The 23,664-nt window shown below is 38.5% G+C and overlaps 1 protein-coding gene across 1 annotated transcript in view; it reads right to left on the bottom strand.

Moving 5' to 3' along the window:
- Positions 1 to 23,664, bottom strand: part of LOC124603273 (sedoheptulokinase-like) — a 107,265-nt gene that overhangs the window by 29,407 nt on the left and 54,194 nt on the right. The window contains exons 4-5 of the mRNA XM_047136385.1: positions 21,823 to 22,088; positions 17,181 to 17,318 (exon numbers count right to left, since the gene is read on the bottom strand). Coding sequence (XP_046992341.1) covers positions 17,181 to 17,318; positions 21,823 to 22,088 — 404 coding nt within the window. The remainder of the gene's footprint in view (positions 1 to 17,180; positions 17,319 to 21,822; positions 22,089 to 23,664) is intronic.

Below are 23,664 nucleotides of genomic sequence, written 5' to 3'. Positions count from 1 at the left end.
CTAAAAGGAGTGCTATACATACCCAACCTTTCAGGTTGAAGACTCCACTATCACCTGAACAATAATCAGTGTTGACAGAAATGCAGGCCATTTGGTGATGGATGCCTTCTTCCCCCCATCCTACTCCTACCACCAGCACCACCACCAGCCCCACCACCACCACTATTCCTTCAGTCTTCTGATAGGCTCAATGTGGCCCTCCGTAAATTTCTGTCATAAGCCAGTCTCCTCATCTCAGTGTAGCACTTGAACCTTATGTCCTCAATTGTTTGTTGGATGTATTTCAATCTCTGTTTGTCTCTCCAGTTTTTACCCTTGGCAACTGGAATAAAATAATAACTGGATCCTTTTACCAACCTCTCAACTCAGGTGATACAGTTGTGAAAGGATAGAAGAAAACTTGAGTCTAATTTCAAACACGTACCCAACTCATAGAATTATAGTTGATGTTGACTTCGATTTACCCTTGATATGTTGGCGAAAATACATGTTTAAATTCTTGGTCAAAATACACATTTAAATCTGGAGGTACACACAAAACATCATTCAAAATTGTCCTAAACACATTCTCTGAAAATTATTTCGAGCAATTAGTTTATGAGCCCACCCAAACAGTAAACAGTTGTGGAAACACACTTGACCTCTTAGCAACAAATAAACCATAGCTAATAATGAGCATCAAAATGGATACAGGGATTAGTGAACACCAGGTTGTCACAGAGAGACTGAGTACTGTAACTTCCAGATCCTCCAAAACTAAATGAAAAATACATCTATTCCAAAAAACAGATATAAATTTGCTTGACAGCTTCCTGGGGGGAGAATCTCCACTCCTTCCAAATTGACAATCTAAGTGTAGACCAGATGTGGCTTTTAATTCAAAGAAGTACTGATAGCAATTGAGAGATTTATAAAAATTAAACTAATGAACAATGGCACCGATTCCACATAGTACACAAAACAGATCAAAAAAATGTTGCAGAAACAACTAAAAACGCATGCCAAATTTAAATGAATGCAAGATTCCCAGGATTGGTGATCTTTTACAGAAGCTCAAAATTTAGCACAGATGCGAGATGCTTATAACAGTTTCCACAACGAAACCTGTGTGATGACAATGGAAATACCATCAATGACAGTGCTGGTAAGGAAGAGTGCTAAACGCAGCCTTTTAAAATTCCTTCATCAAAGAATGTGGAGTAAATATCCCACAATTCAAATTAAGATGCCACCATGAGTAACTGAGAATTAGATCTCCTTGAAGGATTGAAGTAATTTAAATCACGTAATAAAAGCGTCTTCCAATCCAGACTGTATTAGGTTTCTTTCAGAGTATGCTGATGCAATAGCTCCATACTTACCAATTGAATACAGTTGCTTGCTCAACAAAAGATCCACACTTGAAGACTGGAAAGTTGCACAGGTCGCAACAATATTCAATTATGCTCTCATATCATTAATGTTGATATGCAGCAGGATTTTGAAACATAAACTGTGTTCGAACATTATGAATTGCCTTGAAGAGAAAGGTCTATTGGCACACAAGTCAACATCGACTTGGAAAACATCATTCTTGTGAAACACAATAGCTCTTTACTCACACCAAGTGTAGAGTGCTATTGACAAGGGATTTCAAATTGATTGCATATGTTTGATTTCCGGAAGCACCGTACCTCACAAGCAGCTTGTAATCAAATTGTGTGTTTACAGAATATTACCTCAGTTATGCAACTGCATTCTTGATTTCCTTTCAGAGAGGTCACAGTGCATAGTAATTAATGGAAAGTCACCAAGTAAAACAGAACTGATTTCTGGCATTCCCCAATACAGTCTTATAGGCCCTTTGCTGGTCCTTATCTATATAAATGATTTGGGAGACAATCTGAGCAGCAGTCTAAGGTTTTTTCCAGATGACGCTATAATTTATTGCCTAGTAAAGTCATCAGAAGATCAAAACAAATTGCAAAAGACTTGGAAAAGATATCTGTATGGTGCAAAAATTGACAGATGACTTTAAATAATGAAAATTGTGAAGTCATCCACATGAGTGCTAAAAGGAATCCATTAAACTTCAGTTACACGATAAATCAATCAAATCTAACAACAGTAAATTCAACTAAATACCTAAGAATTACACTTATGAACAACTTGAAATGGAAAGAACACACAAAACATGTTATGGGAAGGTGAACCACAGACTGCACTTTATTGGCAGAACTCTTAGTAGATGCAACAGATATATTAAAGAGACTGCCTACACTACTCTTGTCTGTTCTCTTTTGGAATACTGCTGCATGGTGTGGGATCCTTACCAGATAGGGTTAACGGAGTACACTGAGAAAGTTCAAAGAAGGGCAGCATGTTTTGTATTATTGAGAAATGGGGAGAGAGTGTCATGATCATGATATAGGATTTGAGGTGGGCATAATTACAGCAATGGCATTTCTCATTGCGACAGGATCTTCTCATGAAATTTCAATCACCAACTTTCTCCTTCAAAAGCAAAAATATTTGGTTGATGCCAACTTAAATAGAGAGAAACTATGATTATAATAAAATAATAATGAAAATCATAGCTCACACAGAAAGAAACAGGTGTTTGTTTTTTCCCACATGTTGTTCAGGAGTAGAATAATAAAGAATTATTGTGAAAGTGGTTCAATGAACTCTCTGCCAAGCACGTAAGTGTGATTTGCAGAGTATCCATGTAGATGTAGAGGTATCTTCTACAGCTCTCTCTAGCACTATGGAAGTTATTCCCTCACATCTTAATGTGTCCTGTCATCCTGTCCCTTGTTTTTGTCAATGTTTTCCTTATGTTCCTTTCTTCACCTATTCTGCAGAGAACCTCCTCATCCCTTATCTTATCAGGTCACCAAATTTTGAACATCCTTCTACACCATCATTTTTTAAGTGCTTGGTTTGTCTCCTTTTCTGGTTTTCCCGCAGTACATGTTTCATTTTCATACAATAATGTGCTCCAAGCACACATTCTCAGAAATTTCTTCCTCGGGTTAAGGCTGATGTTTCTAGTAGTTGACTTCTCTTGGCCAATAAAGCCTTCTTTGCCTGTGTTATTGTGCTTTTTATGTCACCCTTGCTTCATCATTTGATTTTTGCTTCCAAGGTAGCAATATTTCGTCACTTTTCCTACTTCACAGCCATCAGTTTTGATGTTAAGTTTATCATTCATCTCATTTCTGTTCCTCCTCATTACTTTTATCTTTTTTTCAGTTTACTCTCAATCCATATTTTGTCCTCAAAGGCTGTCCATTCCATTGAACACGTCCTGTAATTCTTCCTCATTTTCACCGAGGACAGCAATGCCATCACCAGTGAACCTTACCATTAATATCCTTCCACCCTGAATTTAAATCTCTCTCTTGACCTTTCTTCGATTTTTGACACCACTTCTCCAATGTGTGTATTTAACAGTAGGACAAAGCCTACATCCCTGTTTTAAACCCTTTTAAAACTAAGCACTTAATTCTTTTTTGCCATTCTAATTGTTCCACCTAGCTTTCTTGTAGATATTGTATATAATATATAACCTACTCATATTTTTCTCAATATTTCGAACATCTTGCACAATTTTACAGTGACAAATGCTTTTTCCAGATTAATGGTTGGTTGGTTGTTTTGGGGAAGCAGACCAGACAGCGAGGTCATCGGTCTCATCGGATTAGGGAAGGATGGGGAAGGAAGTCGGCCGTGCCCTTTCAGAGGAACCATCCCGGCATTTACCTGGAGTGATTTAGGGAAATCACGGAAAACGAAAATCAGGATGGCCGCAAGCGGGATTGAACCGTCGTCCTCCCGAATGCGAGTCCAGTGTCTAACCACTGCGCCACCTCGCTCGGTCCCAGATTAATGAATCCTATCAATGTGACTCGATTTTTCTTAAGTCTTGCTTCCATTATGAAGTGTAACATCAGAACTATGTTTCTGGTGCCCTTGCCTTCCCATAGAGCAAAACTGATCATCATCTAACAGGTCCTCAATCTTCTTTTCCATTCATTTGCGTATTATTCTCGTCAGCTCTTGGATGCAAGAGCTGTTAAGCTGAATGCCTGATATTTCTTGCACTTACCAGCCCTTGCTATCTTTGATTGTGTGGATGACATTTTTTTAGAAGTCTGATGGTATTCCTCCATACTCATAGATTCTACTCACAGACTTAAATAATCACTTGGTTGCTACTTCCACCAACAATTTCACAAATTCTGAAAGAATGTATCTATTCCTTCTGCCCTACTTGTCACAAATCTTCCAAAGCTCTGTTGAACTCTGACTCTAATACTGGATTCTCTATGCCTTCCACATCAAATCTCATTTCTTCCTCAATCACATCATCAGAGAAGTCCTTCCCCCCTCTTAGAGGCCTTCACTCTCTCCTCTGTGATTCAGTGGAATTCCCACTGACTCTTAATGTTGACACTCTTGCTTTTAATTTCACCCAAGATTTCCCATATGCTCAATCGGTCCTTCAATCTACCATTTTTTTTTATTTCTTCACATTTTTCCTGCAGCCACTTCACTGGGTTTCCCTGAGCTTCCTACTTATTTCATTCCTAACTGACTTATATTTCTGTATTCAAGAATTTCCATGAAAATTTTTGTATTTACTTCTTTTTTCAATCAAATTAAGTATTTCTTCTGTTACCCATGGTTTCTTTGTAGTTACCTTCCTTGTACCTATGTATGTTTGTCTGACTTCTGTGATTACCCTTTTCAGAGCTGCTCAGTCCTCTTCAGCTGAGTTGCCTACTGTGGTACTGATTATTCTAATGCACCTCATCATTCCTCAGTACATCAGTATCCCATTTCTTTCCACACAGTTTCTGCCAGACAATTCTTTTAAATTTTAGTCTTCTCTTCATCATTATTAAATTAGGATCCAAGTCTACATTTGCTCCTGTGTATGCCTCACAATCCAATATCCAATTTCAGAATCTCTGTCTGACCATGATATAGTTCCACTGAAATTATCCCGTATTTCCAGGCCTCTTCCATGTATATCTCCTCCTCTTGTGATTTTTTTAACAGTGTGCTATATCTAGCTGAAATTTATTGCAGTACTCAGTTACTCTTTCCCCTGTTTTATTCCTACTACCAAGCCCATATTCTTCAGTGATCCTTTCTTCTGCATCTTTTTCTAATGTCATGTTCCAGTCCCCCCCCCCCCAGTTATTAGATTATCATCTCCTTGTATGGTCCATAATCTGTTCACTATGCACTGTGATCTCATGCACTTATTATCAGAGTGTATTTATGTTTGCGCCTGAAGTCCAGTGTGGTCATCATGTACCCTTGTGGTTGTAGCCTCCTGATAACACAGGGTCCCACAGCTGATACCTGAACTGCAAACTCCATATGTATCACGAGGATTAGGTATATGTCCGATCAGGGTACCAGGACTCTGGGCAGCAGCTACTATGCCATGTAGCCTTTGCCATGGTGGCATGGTGCCCATGTGGAGATTCTTTCATCAGAGTGAGTGGCATCAGAGTGGACAATCCACAATGAAATAAATCAAACTTACCAGTAGCTGTGCCAACAAAACATTCTCAATAGATAGGAAACAAGATTTCAGTGCAGAGACTTACAATACCATGGTATTTCCATCTTTGTTCAAGTTATGGGATGAGAGTCAGGCTAAGAAGAAATGGAGATAGATAATTCAGGCAGTTCTTGGTATGCTCAAGAACTGATGGAAATTCTTTTGCAAAAATGAAGTAACTGTTTTTCATTGAAAGTACTGAGTATAGGTTTGGAGAAGTTGTGTGAAGGAGGAAATGAGAAATGGATTTCTGCTGATCACAACCTTGACTGCTAACCAATCACAGGCACTTCAGGGCTGTGACAAGTGTAGGGATATGAGGCCTGTTCAAAAAATTCCAGAATTTTGTCCACAAAATGTTTTTCGTTTACCTTTTACTTGTTGTGCATGGTCTCCTTCGAAATAATCTCCTCCACAATTGATACATCGCTCCCAATGCCATTTCCACTTCCAGAAGCAGTCTTGGTACGCCTCTTGCTCGATCAAGTGAAGCACCATCTGCAAATTCTCTTTTATCCTGTCTATCATTGCAAATCTTCATCCTTGCAAAGGGGTTTTCAACTTTGGAGATAAAAAAAAAAAACACAGGGGCCAAGTCTGGAGAGTATGGAGGTTAAGGCACCACAGTGATTTCGTTTTTTGTGCTATAGTCGTGCACCAAAAGAGATGAAGGTACGGGTGCATTATTGTCATGCAAGAGCCATGAATTGTCTCACACATTTCAGACTACTCTCACATTTTCTTGCAGGTATCACAACACATCCTCATAGTACCATCATTTAAAAAGTTTGCCCTGTGGCAAGAATTCATGACGAACTAATCTTTCAAAACCAAAGAAAATTACCAGTATGGCTTTGACATTTGACCGGACCTGGTATTGGAGAACTTTTCCTGACCAACTGTGAAGACTAAACCTTGGTCTCAACATCATAACCATAAACCCACATCTCATTACCAGTTAAGGACTGAGCCAGATGGACTTATATTCAGGAGGATGACAGTTCAAACTCACATCTGGCCATCCTGATTTAGGTTTTCTGTGACTTCCCTAAATTGCTTCAGGCAAATGCCAGGATGGTCCCTTTGGAAGGGCATGGCCAACTTCCTTCCCCATCCTTCCCAGTAATCCGATGGGACCAATGACCTAGCTGTTTGGTTCCCTTCCCCCCAAATCAACCAGCCAACAAACCAACCAGTTACAATTCTCTTAAGGAACATCTTGTACTCATATTCGTGATCCAAAAGCTCTTCAGAGATTGTGAGGTGAAGGTCTTTCTGATCTTGACTCATGAGCCACAAGATGAACTTGGCAGCAACATGATGCATTCCAAGATGCTGTGTCAGGATTTCATTACATGATCCAACTGCAATGTTACATTCTTTTGCAACCTCTCAGACAGTCAGTCTTCAATTGGCATGCACAATTTCATTGACGTTCCTGACAAGAGCACTGTCGGTAGACATGAAAAAGTGTCCTGAATGATGGTCATCTTTAACATCTGTGTAGCCATTTTTAAAATGTGTGAACCATTTGTAACCCTGAGTATGGCTGAAGCACTCATCACCATACGCTTCCTGCATGACTTGGTCCATCTCTGTTAAGGTTTTCTTGAGTTTCACACAAAATTTAACGCATATGCATTGCTCCTCTAACCCCACCATCTCAAAATTTGCAAACTGTGCAACACAACATTCTAATAAATAAGGCACTGAACATTAAGTAACAGACATACAACAATGAAACTTCCAGCACTTACACGTTAAACACAGGCATGTGCAGGGATGCCAACTGCATCTTGCTCCAATACACCATTGGTGCGAAATTGTGTATGTTTTAGAATTTGTTCAACAGACCATGTATACCAGTAACTTTCTCTCCTCATTACAAACTCAACAGGATTCAAGGCATCATCTCCCATCACATCTAACATTACAAACAGGCAAAGAACTATACATTAACCTACAGCACTACAGAGTACATTTTGTTCCTCACATTTAGAGAAGACTTAAGGATAACATAGTGGACACTGAAGCTCCCAGCCTTGCTTTCAATGGAAATGTTTCACCTATGAAAAACAAGGTTTAAGTTTATATTTTCCTCCATTTATGAAATACTTTAGCTTTGGACACATGTCCTTCTGCTATACAATGAATTTACCTGTGAAGCACACGAAAGGACAACACATTGGGGCAGACCTTACAATCCTCCTACAAGCATAAACTGACCAGCATGGCAATTCAGGAGAGACAGTTTTCAGAAACCCAACTCCCTAAAATAAAAAATTACGAATTATACTGTAAAAATTGTGTAACACTGAGATGGTTACTGGAGGAGTCTGTGCACTTATACATTCAGACAATTTCAGTGAGCAGATGCTTGTAAATACTGCATTACAAGCTATGGTAGTCCATGCACTTGTCAGTTACAGTAGCAGTATGTAATATCTGTTTATTCCCAAATCAGTACATGCTGTATCAAGAACTGGTGAAGCTACTGGAACAGCTGCCTCCACCCTACCTCCCACTAGGCTCAAATGGCTTTGAGCACTATGGGACTTAACATCTGAGGTCATCAGTCCCCTCTCTTACTAGGGGACTTCAATGGTTGCAATTCTCTGGGGGGAGGGGGGGGGGGCACTAAAACACATCCAGCAGGGTGTCAAATAAAAGAGAAATTAATCTCAGGACTGGAAGTGTTCTTACTTAACACTGGAGCTCCAACACATTTCAGTACACCCTATGGAACATACTCAGCTATAGACATTACAGCCTGCAGCCCAAGCATCTCATCACTGATTCAGAGGAATGACCATGGCAATCTCTGTGACAGGGACCACTTTCTTATCACTCTGTCTTTGTCAACTCTCCAACCGCTGAATGCGCACCATGATGGTTGCTTTGGAAAACCAACTAGCAGTCTTTCACCTCCAATGCAATGTTTGAAGACAGCCAACAGAAAGATCTCAAATGAGTAACAGAAGACACTATTGATACAATTATATGTGCTGCAAAAGCAACAATATCCCATTCTCCAGGCCTTCCTCACAGGAAACTTTTACTGTGGTAATTAGAAGAAACAGGCACAGCTGTCAGAAGGGTGCTTCAATGGCACAAATTTTATTCTTCTGTGGAACATGTAATAGCATTCAAGAGATTTTGAGCAAAGGCATGGTTTTTAATACAAAAAAGGAGAAAGCAGGAGTGTGGGGAACAGTATGTATAGTCCATGAGAGCCCACATCCCCTCATCTCAAGTATGAACTAAACGTTGCCAAATTTGCACCCACTAACCATCCACAGCAGCTCCTGACATCTCCTTAAATGGTGACATCTATGCCAATCCCTCAGTTGTTGCTGAATTTTTTGAAGCGTACCTTGCCACGCCATCTGCATGCAGTAACTATATGATCTGTAAACACCCAGCAGACCAAAACTAATTATCCAGCTGTGTGCAAGGACTTGAGTCATATAATGTTCCTTACAGTGAATGGGAGCTTCATTGTGGTTTAGCAATGGTGAGACACAGACCCTGGACCAAATAAAATCTACAGTCAAATGCTTAAACATCTTAGTAATGACAGCATCAAACACGTACTTGGTTTTTTAGCAGTGCTGACGAGAAGGGGAATTTCTCTGCCAATGGAGGGAGAGTATCATTATTTCTATCCTGTCATTATTTTTATCCTGAAACAAAGAAATTTCTCACAAATTTTGACTAATTATTGACCAATCTCTTTAGTGATATTTACCATAGTTTCAAAGCAGCTTTTGTGTACTCTGACCCACTACAGACCAATTAATATGTCTGGAATCTGAAGTGCAATGTTTTTGCACAGCACCAACAACTGACCATCATGTTCTTTGACCTGCAGAAGGTCCAACTGTTCTGGGTCCAGTCCCTCATAACCAAAGTGTACAGGAAAATGGACTCTCTAGAGGATCAGCTTCAGGCATAGCCCTCTTTGCCATTGCAATCACTAGTATAGTGACCACCTTGCAACTCGATGTGTCTTGTTTATGGTAAGTAGCAATCTATGTTTTCCTACATTGTTGTTATCCATGAGTTCCTTTTACATCAAGAGGACTTGCCCGTGCAGCTGTGGTAATCATACAACAACAGTCTATATTCTCACAGTGTTATCCAGCTGACTAACCTGAGACAAGCCATGAACCTATCTACCTCTCCTCCTTACTCCAGATACTTGCACATGATGTCACAGCAGCCAAAAAAGTTATACATTTTCTGAGGGAAAGTGAACATTATAACAAAATCTAAATAACTTAATTTTCAGGGGTGGATGAGGACAGAGAACCTCTCACTGTGACTCATACCCTGAGAGGCCTCAAGCAGCTTTCTCCCCCCACAGTATCATGCATTTTTAAATTTTTATGCACATATTTTATATATCCATTTAAGCTAATAAGCTCTCTACTTCATATAAATCTTCATTTTCTCACTCCATTTTGGTCATGCAGTGTACGATGACCCTCCTCGGCATATTCTTCAGTGACGTTGGTATGGGATGGGTGAGAGGGTGCACTATCTGCTACAGAATCGTCCAGGTGTGGCCAATTCTGCTTCTATGTCAGCATCAATTCCTGGTGATTGGCTATAATTTCTAGCTGCCTGGGTTTTGTCTCTCTTTCAACCATTTCCCTTTACTTGACATGAATTTCCAGTGGAATGAGTGACTGACAACTGAGATTTAAACCTATAATCATCATCACCACCATTACATTGTATTTTTTGTGGGTAATTCTTCTTCTAACCAGATCATTGTAGTGATGAACCCATCAGTTGTTCTAAGCCTGTAATCACACTAAAGAGTGTCATCCCTAGTAAGTTAATAATTTTTATGTGAACTTTGCACAGCCTTATGTCTGAGTGCACTATTCATTAAAAACAGTTGGTGAAAGTATGACAAAGGGAGATTTGTTGCTTTCTCTTTAGAAACAGCTGATATATATGCAACAATTGATATGTTTTGTTTTGCTGGACATCATCTTGAAGCTACATGAATTATTAAATTATTTAGTTACATTTTAATTGGTTCTTGCTACTCTGTAGGACCAATGGGAGACAAGGAGATAAGGAAAAGGGGAGGGGGGTGATGGCAACTTTCATGCCAAATGTTCTTGGCCACCTACAGGAAATACAATATTCCACAGGTCTTTGTCCAGTTAAAAACAATTCCTTAAAAACTTTATAGGAACAGCAGTAAGAGCATATTATGTACAAATTTTAATATTAATTTTATTGCAAATAAAAACAGTCATAAACAGTTGGAATCATCATTGTCTACCTTTAAATTTATTCTCTATGATCTCATTTTCTGATATTAGTAAATGGGCCCAGCAAGATGATTATTGATAACCTGTTGTTGGACCCCAAACACTATAATGAAGTATGATCAAACGATAGCCTTAAAAGTTACCAGCAGAGAAATGGTAAATGGTCAGATCCTAGTCAAACATGTTAGAATAATAAATACAGAATCTATTAGTTTGTTTGGAAATAATTTACAACATGAACAAGCTTATCAGGCAGACACCTTGAATTAGAAATTCAATTCATTCTTGAACTTCTTTCTCGAACACTTTGAAGTCTGATTCTCCCAAATCAAGAGTAAAATCGAACCAACCCCAAGTGCTAGGAAAGAGGGGCTAACAACTGAAATTAGAATATCATATGGTCAAAAAAGGGACCTGTGTGTAGAACAGAGGGCTAGTGTAAACTTGTCAGTAAAATTATATCAAAAGAAATATTGCAAAATATAAACATGTGTAACCAAGAAGGCCAAAGACATGCACTGCGCACAAAAAATTAGCAGGTCAAACAATAAAGTAAAAACCATGTGGAACACCATAGAAGTGATACCAGCAGGAACAAAAAACCAGAATAAGCAGGATGTCCCAGTTCTCTGGTGATAGAATGGGCCAGAATAGTCAAAAGTTGCCTCATTAGAATTCAATGAATTTTTTTCTCACACTACTGAAAAAACAGGAAACTACAGTTATCAGCCTCTCATAGAAGCCAAGAGCTGCTTAATCACAAATACCAAACATAGCACTTAATTTCAAAAGTGCAACCCCATAAAATTACTTATAAGTATTCAATCCTCTTTGTGTGATGTACCAAATAAGATTTTCATATCATGTGCAGACTTAACCAGTTACATATTGTGCTACATGTGTAACAAATTGATGTAAACCAGGATATTTCGTGATAGAGTAGAACAAAGGGTAGTGATGTTAATTCACAAAACTGGAGAGTGGCATGTAATAGCCAACTGTTAGTCAATCTCTCTGTTGCCAGCATTCTCAACTGTTTTGAGACAATAGTGTATGACAGGATTTACAACCACAATACACAAAACACCTTACTGACACCTTTGGCTTCCTGAAGGGATTCTCCACAGAGAGAGCTATATTTTGTTTAATAAGAATTCTAGCTGAACTAAATTTCCTAAACAATTTTTGATGTTGCTGAGCAACAGTCATACAATAATTTTTAAATGAACACACTGCCACTTGACTGTATTGTTATTTATTTAATTATGAACCAGGTTTTGGCCTTTTATGGCATTTTCAAGTGACTGAGATTATGTCACTAACATATATTGCAGGAAACAAAGAGTTGCCCTAACAAGGACAGGTGTACCAATAAGGAGTCTCCATAGACTTGTTTCTTGGAGCAATGATTTTGTTGATCTACATTAATGATTTACAAAGTACAATTTATAACAGTGTGAAAATAGTAATATTTGCTAATAACACAAATATCCTGATCAAAGGGTTCAAAACACTATACATCCCTTATAGTCACTAAACATGTATATGAATGGTTAACAGCAAGTAGTCTAGCCTTAAATTTGTCAAAAACTCCTATTAAGCAATGTTAGAGAACAAATAACACTTCAAGTTCCTGAAATGGATACTGACTAGCAGGAAATTAATATACAATTCATAGGCATCCAGATGGACAATCAGCTATGAACAAATGAGCAGACTGATAAGCTGCTCAAGAAACATTGCTCAGCATGCTTTTAACTGAGCGCTATTTCTCACTTCATTGCTGGAGAAATAATATTAGTGCCTTATTTTTCATATTTCTATCGATACTCTCCTATGACACAAACTTTTAGACTATGGCTGTAGGAGTCGAGAAAATATTCAGGCTTCAAAAACAAGCATCCATTTTTAATCATTCACACAAATTTATGCCAAAAAATTGCAGAGTGTAATATTATATGTAGCCAACTGTAGATAGAAACTAGCTAAAACAGTATCTATATGATATCTAAAATGTTTGTGTAGAAAAATGTTCATGTCAGTTAATACTATATTCTTTAACTCAACATGTGCTATATTAGTAGAACACTTCTGTACAACATATAATCTGCAGGACCAAATAAAAAATCAAATTAAGGGAAATTAGTTTATATCATAAGTTTCAACCATTCACTGGGGAAAAATATTGTGTAAGATGAGAGAGCTCTGGGATTGTTAGAGTATCCAAATACAGGGTGTTTCAAAAATGACCGGTATATTTGAAACGGCAATAAAAACTAAACGAGCAGCAATAGAAATACACCGTTTGTTGCAATATGCTTGGGACAACAGTACATTTTCAGGCAGACAAACTTTCGAAATTACAGTAGTTACAATTATCAACAACAGATGGCGCTGCGGTCTGGGAAACTCTATAGTACGATATTTTCCACATATCCACCATGTGTAGCAATAATATGGCGTAGTCCCTGAATGAAATTACCCGAAACCTTTGACAACATGTCTGGCGGAATGGCTTCACATGCAGATGAGATGTACTGCTTCAGCTGTTCAATTGTTTCTGGATTCTGGCGGTACACCTGGTCTTTCAAGTGTCCCCACAGAAAGAAGTCACAGGGGTTCATGTCTGGCGAATAGGGAGGCCAATCCACGCCGCCTCCTGTATGTTTCGGATAGCCCAAAGCAATCACACGATCATCGAAATATTCATTCAGGAAATTAAAGACGTCGGCCGTGCGATGTGGCCGGGCACCATCTTGCATAAACCACGAGGTGTTCGCAGTGTCGTCTAAGGCAGTTTGTACCGCCACAAATTCACGAAGAATGTCCAGATAGCGTGATGCAGTAATCGTTTCGGATCTGAAAAATGGGCCAATGATTCCTTTGGAAGAAATGGCGGCCCAGACCAGTACTTTTTGAGGATGCAGGGACGATGGGACTGCAACATGGGGCTTTTCGGTTCCCCATATGCGCCAGTTCTGTTTACTGACGAAGCCGTCCAGGTAAAAATAAGCTTCGTCAGTAAACCAAATGCTGCCCACATGCATATCGGCGTCATCAACCCTGTGCACTATATCGTTAGCGAATGTCTCTCGTGCAGCAATGGTAGTGGCGCTGAGGGGTTGCCGCGTTTGAATTTTGTATGGATAGAGGTGTAAACTCTGGCTCATGAGACGATACGTGGACGTTGGCGTCATTTGGACCGCAGCTGCAACACGGCGAACGGAAACCCGAGGCCGCTGTTGGATCACCTGTTGCACTAGCTGCGCGTTGCCCTCTGTGGTTGCCGTACGCGGTCGCCCTACCTTTCCAGCACGTTCATCCGTCACGTTCCCAGTCCGTTGAAATTTTTCAAACAGATCCTTTACTGTATCACTTTTCGGTCCTTTGGTTACATTAAACCTCCGTTGAAAACTTCGTCTTGTTGCAACAACACTGTGTTCTAGGCGGTGGAATTCCAACACCAGAAAAATCCTCTGTTCTAAGGAATAAACCATGTTGTCTACAGCACACTTACACGTTGTGAACAGCACACGCTTACAGCAGAAAGACGACGTATAGAATGGCGCAACCACAGACTGCGTTGTCTTCTATATCTTTCACATCACTTGCAGCGCCATCTGTTGTTGAAAATTGTAACTACTGTAATTTCGAAAGTTTGTCCGCCTGAAAATGTACTGTTGTCCCAAGCATATTGCAACAAACGGTGTATTTCTATCGCTGCTCGTTTAGTTTTTACTGCCGTTTCAAATATACCGGTCATTTTTGAAACACCCTGTAGATATAGAACTGGATCGGGAACTTCCTAACAGGAAGGATTCATTTCATCACACAAAATGTGCTATAACATCAGAAGTTAATGTCAGTAAATCTTGATTCTTTAGACCATGCTGTTGTCTATAAATATGGCATTACACAAAAAGTTTAAGATTCAGGCAGATTTACAGATAAATTCCAGCTGGCCCTCAATACAAGCAGCAAATACAATGGTACTAGAGTTTTTATCCATTACAGAATTCTTGCACACTTCTACAAATGAGTGGAAGACCATGAGTTCCCCGAAATTTTTTGTGCCACCTATAAAATTTTGTTCTTGTGGCATGACTTGTTTCAAAACTGACCAACTCATTTTCAAAAAAACTGGTAATTTTAAGTCTTGTGCCCCCTCTCCTTCCCCCCGGGATAAATTTCTGTGGATTCCCATGACTATAGTACACATAAACACTTTTATTTAGAGCATCAGTAGTAGATCACAGGAATTACATATTTGGTAGTACTTTATATAAAGTAATTTATAATGGAATTAACACACAAATCTGGTAACAGATAAATAAAACACCACATTCAGTCACTGGGAACACTGCAAGAAGCTGTTACTTATTTATGAACGGAAATCATTTACAAAAGTTGCAACTGGTGAACTGTATAGTCACGTTCTATGTCTAGGATTCTTATCAAAGGAGACTTGCAGAAGGGACTAAAAAGATTCAGAACAGCTTTTTAGCTTTGTACAGTGCGCAGCCATCACATAATTTTGGTGGGAAGAAACTACAAGGAGAGTGCTTATGTTCATATAGAGATGCACAGAGATTATAGTTCCCATAGGGAAGACATGAAAATTAGAAGAATTCTGGTTCACATTACTGCACTGGGTTCTGTAGTACATAAACTTTGTCATTCGCAGTAGTGCTTCCCTGGATTTATGTTCAATTGAGCAATAGGCAATGAAACTGTATAAGCTGTGAAAACAATTTTAATATCTTCACATAATAGCAGGAAACACTATTCTGACACAATTTTGTTGCCGTTGTTCTTACATTTACAATGCTCAACAGCACAGTTACTCTTTGCAAAAATATGCTGAAATTTGTATGAGTAGTTGTTGAATGTGTTCATCATATCTTGAGTGATCACTTTTCAAATGCCAAGTGATTTATCTGAATGACATTCTTAATTCTATGCTCATCAATCTCAGATTCAAACAGTTAAAAACTATTATTCACTAAACAGAGGGTAAGTAAGTTTGTTGTGCTGCAAATGGCTGTGTTTTGGAATTTGAACCCTTGGATTAGCATATTTCTGCAGGTCTGGTTATTTTTTTAAACCATTCTTGTCAGATTAAATATGTGAACTGGACTGGTCTTGAACCACCTGTGAGTAATGCTCTGTAAGGACTTACTTAACACACACACACACACACACACATACACACACACACACACACACACACACACACACACACACACACACACACTCTCTTTCTCTCTCTCAAACACACAGTTGCAGTTGCCTTCAAATGCTGCAACTTGGATGGAGGGAATACCGATCTTAGATAGTTTTAGTGTGGGGAAATGGAAGAGATCAGGAGAGTGAGGGGGGGGGGGGGGAGGGGAGGGGTGAGAGAGAGCAGAATGAGACAGTTTTCTCACCCTCCTCCCCTTCCTTGCCCTGCCCCATCCCATCTGTCCAACATAACCCAATCCCAAGATTACTTTTCTACTCCATTCCAGATAATTTATTGGAATCTTTCCTTATCCCTCTATCTTTTTCTCCTGCTATGCATCTTTTACTTTCCCCCGTGCTCTCCCCCTTTCTCTTAACTTTGCTACACATGCACCCAATGCTTCATTTGTGATGGTACACACTGGTATCCCATACTAGTACCTCTGATGGAAACAAAAATCAGAACTGCAGGTTTTGAGATGTACGATTGAACTTCTATTGTGGCTGAAGCGATGTGAAGCTAATATTGTATTCACACTTTTAAGATGCTCAAGAAAGTGGTAAAATAATGTTTTAAGAAGTATAAATTTCAAACACACCCTCCTTCCAGGAAAATTACTGTACCACAACTTCTTTTTTTCACAGATTGAGCACTGCATACACCTTCTTAATTTATAGTTCCTGTCAGCTGCATAACTCTTTAACCTCAGGCATCAATGAATAATTTTAGAACATCTCTCAATTTTATACATTACAAAAAAGCTGGGCTACTTGTTTCCTCACACCCACATACTTGATACATATCTTTTCATCGCAGCTGACCACATATGATTCCCATACTGCACAAGAATTGTCAGAAGTGCTCATCAATGACCATTTTAAAAGCAACAAATAACCCATGCAACTTTTCTGAAAAGCATTGATGCTAAATAAATCAACCTACCCCACACTGAGGTTGGTATCACAAGATACAGTACTCTTACAAACGCTTAAGTTCAAAACTGACAATGGTAAGTGAAAACTACAGAAATAAGTGGTACGTAAGAGGCTGCATTTGTTTTTCAGTCGTATTATGTTAATGAGATCTAAACTATTAATAAAAGTACCTGGAGATTGATGGCTAGGTTGAAAATCTGGTTTCATAACAAATGCTAGTTGTGCAGATGTAGATATATTCATCACAGCATCATCATCTTTTTCCAGTGTGGCAAGAACTGAACATGGAAGATCCCCCAATGCTGCTCCTGGTATTGAAAAATTGGAAGTTAAAGAAGAATAACTTTTATGCTTTAATTATAAAAGTAAATTTACAAACCAACATGTAACAATGGAAAATGGCATTAAAGACTAGCTGAAAGCAAAACTGTAAATAATTACATAAAATTTGCAGTCTTTGAACACAGAGATTCATTGTTGACAAACTTTCTAGGTTATGGATATTTTTGCCAGTAATACACCACCTTCAGTTACAGCAGTTTATTTACTTTTTTAATTCCAATGTGTTTCAGAGCTATAACTCTGTCTAGAGTTGTAGCATTTGAACTCCAACAATAAATTAAATATTTTGGCTTAAAATGGTATATAACTAGTAAGTACCACTAACATATGAACTAGTCGCAGATACTGCTTGATGAAATATATGCTAATAATGTGGCAATCTTTCTTCTGCCTGGTCCTGATCTCCTCAACATACTGTTGGTCATAAAAACTGCAACACAAGTTAGGATACCAAACAAAGAAATTTTACTAATGATAGTTATACAATATAGTACAGTAGGAAGACAACTTCATTAAATTTGTATGTAATTTGGGTGTATGCATGGTAAAAATTTAGTACTCAGATATGCTGTCTCTGGCAGCAACAATGCCTGTAATCTAGTTGGGCAGGAGCTGAACAGAGATCAGATGACAGATGAGGGTAGGCCTACATCATTCCATGGTACTTCAACTCTGTGGCAGAGTTCATCAATTACAGTGGCTGGCAAATGATGATGCACCAGTGTCTTGGCAAAGTGTGGCCAGATTTTGTTAATTTCTTAAATAACTGGGAAGCCATCATTGCATTTCTCTTACACATACTGCATAACACACTGCTCCAATTCTGGAAACTTTCCCTAGTAATGCACTCTGCAAGATATTCTTCATCTAACAACAGTAAAATATCTGGGTGTAAACATCTGGAATGATATAAAAGAGAACAAAAACAAGAGGTAGCTTAAAACCTTTGAACTTATTCTTGACTATTGCTTGTCATGTTTGTTTTATGGGCATTAGGTCTTGGTCCAAGGCGTATTTCTTTTCCTAACGTTTCATCTTCCAATGCTGGAGAAATATAGGACTCAGAAAGCAGTTACTGTCATAAACAAGTTCAACAAGCCAAACAGTTTATATGTATCCATGCAATGGTCAGTTCATGACATCATCAGACTGCTGCCTAAGATGGTGGAGCTTTTGTGGGGAAGAGTTAATGTTGTTTGTTTTATTTAGCACTAATGCCCTTAACTTGTCTAGTTTCAATCCTCTTCATTCCCTGTTAAACTTTTATTTTTGTGCTTCTGAATTTCTACGGCCTTGGTATGAGGGCTATCGAGAAAGTAACAGATTTTTTGAAATAAAATATTAACAATATAGAAAAACTAAATTTTATTTAGTACATTTTTTTCTACATAACTGCTATTCAAACTAAGGCACTTATCATACTGTGTCACAGTACCATCTCTGTAGAAATCTACCACCTGTGACTGCAACTATCGATTTATACTGGCATGCAGTTCAGCATCAGTATCAAAGTATTGCGTATGAGACATGTCTGCATTGCTGGGAAGAAAATCCAGGCTGTATGGTGCATGATCAAACACCTCCCATCCAACATCCTGTAGGAGCTCTCAGGTACAATTGGCCATGTATGAACATGTTGTCACGAAAAAAACAAAACTTTTGTGCTAAGTTTTGCTTGACACTTGTTTTGCATCACTCACCTTAACTTTCTCAGTGACTGACAATACCTCTCTGAGTTAAATGTTGTGCTATGACCAAGTAAATCAATGAGAATCACATCCTTAGAGTCCCAAAACAAAGTAGCCATGATCTTTTCTGCTGACAGCATTTGTATAAACCTCCTTGGTTTCTTGGGAGAATTTTCGTGTCTCATTAACTGGCTTTACATTTCACAACTGACATGCTTCGCCCAAGTCTTGTCCCAGTCATGATAAGATTGATAACTTTGTTACCATTTTTCTTGTAATCTTCTGGACAATCAGTGCTGCAGCCAATCTGTTTCTTTGTGAGCTTCTGTTATGAGATTGGGAACCCACATAACATAAAATTTGTGGTAATGAAGCTTCTCTGGCAAAATTTCATGCACCAAACTCCATGAAATTTGGGAAAATTTTATGAAAATTCCATAATCATGAAACGAGAATTTTTATGAATGTTGTTGATTTTCATCTCCAGTTCGTCAATCAGAAGGCTAGGCCTACCACTCCAGTCCTCATTGTAGACACTAGTATGGCCATTTTTAAAACCAATGCAACAGTATCACTCGGCTTTCACTCATTATTCCTTTTCAGTACATATCACAAAGATTGCGATAAATTTTAATTGAAACTTCCTGGCAGATTAAAACTGTGTGCCCAACCGAGACTCGAACTCGGGACCTTTGCCTTTCGCAGGCAAGTGCTCTACCATCTGAGCTACCGAAGCACGACTCACGCCCGGCCCTCACACCTTTACTTCTGCCAGTATCTCGTCTCCTACCTTCGAGTCGTGCTTCGGTAGCTCAGATGGTAGAGCACTTGCCCGCGAAAGGCAAAGGTCCCGAGTTCGAGTCTCGGTTGGGCACACAGTTTTAATCTGCCAGGAAGTTTCATATCAGTGCACACTCCGCTGCAGAGTGAAAATCTCATTCTGGAAATTTTAATTGGTTTGTAGTTTTTTGGCAACAAAAACCTAATCACAGAATGCATGTCACAAGTGGCAGGATTTTTTAATGCAGCACACATTTTAATGCATCACAGAAAACAAAGTAACAGAGACACAGACCACACACTAGCAGTGCTGGATGCGTACTGAGTGTAGGAACACTATGGCTCCAAGATGGCACCTGTAGCCCTGCCCATAGCCATGACAGAGTGAAACATCTGTTACTTTCTGCACAGCCCTCAAACATTCTAGAGTAGTAATGATTAAAAACTTGAGAAAACCGTAGTATCAAAGAAATGACTTTGGTAGTTCCCTAGTTCCAGTGCATTATCTGCTACTGCTGATTTATCTGTGTTGCCACATGACAATTGCTCTTGTTTACCTTAAAGTGAGTGTTTACGTTTCGTTTTGTAGTTCCTATGTACACTTGACCTCATGTGCAGGGGATTTTATATACTCCTACTGTGGCAAGCACAGAGCATAGGTCCTTTACAGCGTTCAAATATTCAAGTGTCTTTCTTTTTGAGTTAAGTACAATGGTACTCTGCTATGTCATCTATAACCATTTAGTTGGTTCTTTTTCCTTATAAGCTACAGACCTTTTGGGTGTAGTGCTCTATTTATCACTTTGTCAAAGTAGCTGTTTCTTGTGAATGCAATTCTTAAATGATCAAGCTCATCCCCCATGTATTGTGGTTTGCAGATTCTTTCAGCCTGGTCCACCTATGTCACCAGCACTGGAAGACAAAACATTAGGTAGAGATACAATATGCTTTGAACCACAGCCTAATGCCCTTAAAAATCACAAAAAATGCAAATACCAATCATGAAATCTAGCACTGAATGGTTATTGCTTGTCATACTGGATGCTTACCATGTAGGATTAGTAGAGGAAAGAGAAAAGATCCAAAGAAGGGCATTGCATTTTATCAAGGATATACTTAACAAGTATGAGAGCATCCCAGAGATGCTCATCAAATTATAGTGGCAGAAGACTCAAGAGAAGAGTTGCCTGTCACCGAAACGTTTGCTTTTAAAATCCTGAGTACGTTCCTGGAAGAATCAGGTAACATATTACTTCCTCCCATGCCAGTCTCACACAAAATGAGCAAGATGGGAATATCAGAGTAATTCAAGTAGTTTATAGGAGCTTATTGATAGTCATCATTTCCGTTCACCAATCACGACTGTAGTAGGAATGAAAGTAGATTACAGTGGTACCAGAAGTACCCATCAGATATGGAAAGGTGGCTTGTGGAATACAGGTCCTGATATATGCTTTGTATGGCAGCACAGAAAAACTTCATGGTCATAGCAATGTTTGGTATCTTTAATGTTTTGAATGTTTTCGGGTTATCTACTTTTTTCACAAGTTAAGTAAAAAAAGTTTCCCCTCAACAAATCACAGACTTCTGTCTCCTTTGATGGAAGTTCTTACAGTAACTGCATCACTTCCCTCTAGTAATATCCATTTTTGTCTTATTTTTCAGATGCACTTCTACCACTGGTAACTTTTTTTTTATACAAACAATTAATCTTGCTTCCATTTAATATATACCTCTTAACTAAGCAGTGCGATAAAACTAATATTGTGTGTAAATATGCTTATCACTTTGAGTATGACAGCAATAAATCACAACAAGAAATTTTCTGCTGTAATAAAATCTCTGAATTATAGAAAAAACAGAAACACTTTTCTATCCGAGTCTCTCAAATGCGTAGCATGCTACTATATTAAAAATAATTTTTTTCTATTATACAGATAACGTATGTTATTGAGAATCTAATGTAGGGTGGAATCATATGTGCCCACATTTGGCAACATACCTACAGGAGTACCACTGGGAATCCCATACCAACTGTTTGCAAGACTTCCTACAACTTCTCCACTTTTGACAATTCTTGGTAGTATATGGGTTGGAAATCCAGCATTTTGTAAAATATCAGTATTCCATTCAGATGTATTTGTGTCAAAATAGCCCCACATTGCAGCATTCTGCACAGACATAACAGGCTTATCCATATCACATAACATGGCCACAGCAAAATCCTGGACTGTCCCAGCACAATTATATCTGTCAAGTTTATCAGGTCTGGAAATAAATCAGAGAAGTTTAGCCAGTTTTGAGAAAATAATACATCACCATGAGAAAGGACAAACTAGTACTATTATAATCAATTGTAGGCTAAACTAAATTGTGCTCATTAATAATTTTTGAGGACAGTAGGCCCATCCTCATTCAAAACAATCTTTCTCTAATTTCACTGTACAATTATGTGAGAAATAGGTTAGTTGCAGAATTTTTGGACGCTCACAAAAGTATATTTTCATAAGCTAGCAGTACCAGTGATTTGGATACATAATTTAATTTGTAGCAAATCAGCATTTGTGGTTCACAGTTCAGCCAAAGTATACATCACCCCTAAATTTCATTGTATACCAACACAAATAAAAGTGTGTTTTTGAGAATTTTTGGGAGCTACCATTATCGTTTGGATAATCTATACGCAAATTGTAACAAATCAGCAATTGTGATTTAGTCACTGTAGTAGATTTTCTAATTAATGTATTGTGTTATATTTAGTTTCCCCTTTAAGAGAGGTAGTCCCATATATTATCTGCATTTATCATAAATTAACTCTGGTTTTGAGTTTGCTAACAAATATAATGAAGTTCACAAGACATGGACGGCACCTCAATAGGTATGGGAAGGTGAGGCTTGCAGAGCTTATAGGTGACAGTGTAGTGGGTGGTGGTGGCATCACTAATGGAAAAATTCCTGTAGTAGTTGGTGTTAGAGCTACAACATTCTTTAAATTGAAGTCAGATGATAGGTATACCTGTTTAAAGGAAGTCCTTCTAACAAAGTAATCACCTTCAGAGGTGGTCAAGTACCCAAATAGAGTAGGAAGTAGCATATTTCATCAAAGTAGAAGAGGTATTAGAGATTAAGTCAGTAAACTGCTTACAGATGTTGACTTTGATATTATTGGTGTATCGGAGCACCACTTAATGATTTGGCAGATCAGAGGCTTTCTTTACAGGATACAGATTAACTGGCTGTTTTTCAAGCAAGTCTTTGTGGAATGGGGGAGTGGCCATTTATGTAAAAAACAGTATCCCATTTGAGTACATAGACGTATCACGGCACTGCACTGAACAGGTATTTGAATGTAGCGCAGGGGCAGTTGAATGTAGTGAAACAAAACTTCTAACTGTTGTTGTTTATTGGTCCCTATCTCTGACTTCAAAGCATTCCTGCTCAAGCTAGAGAGGGTTCTTGGCTAACTTTATATGAAGTATACCAAAAATTAGTTATATATGGTGACTTCAATATTAATTTTGTATATGATTAGGCAAGAAAAAGGATGTAGGTAGATCTCATAAACTCATATGATTTGATGCAGACTGTATTTCTTCCAACCAGGATGCAGGGGAACAAAAGCACAGCCATATATAATAGTTTTATTCATTCTTCATTACTAGATGAGCACTGTGTTAGTACAGGGGTGAACGGCCTTTCAGACCATGATGCACAAATTTTAACACTAAAAGGCTTCTGTATTCAAAGAAATGTTATATATAACTACAAATTATGTAGGAAATCTAATCCAATGGCAATACAGAGTTTCTTAACATTGTTAAGAGCACAGGATGTTTATAGTGCT

The sequence above is a fragment of the Schistocerca americana genome, chromosome 1, assembly GCF_021461395.2.
Source record: "Schistocerca americana isolate TAMUIC-IGC-003095 chromosome 1, iqSchAmer2.1, whole genome shotgun sequence".
Lineage (NCBI taxonomy): Eukaryota > Metazoa > Arthropoda > Insecta > Orthoptera > Acrididae > Schistocerca > Schistocerca americana.
The sequence above is the reverse complement of the archived record's forward strand: the minus strand, read 5'-3'. Positions and strand labels throughout refer to the sequence as shown.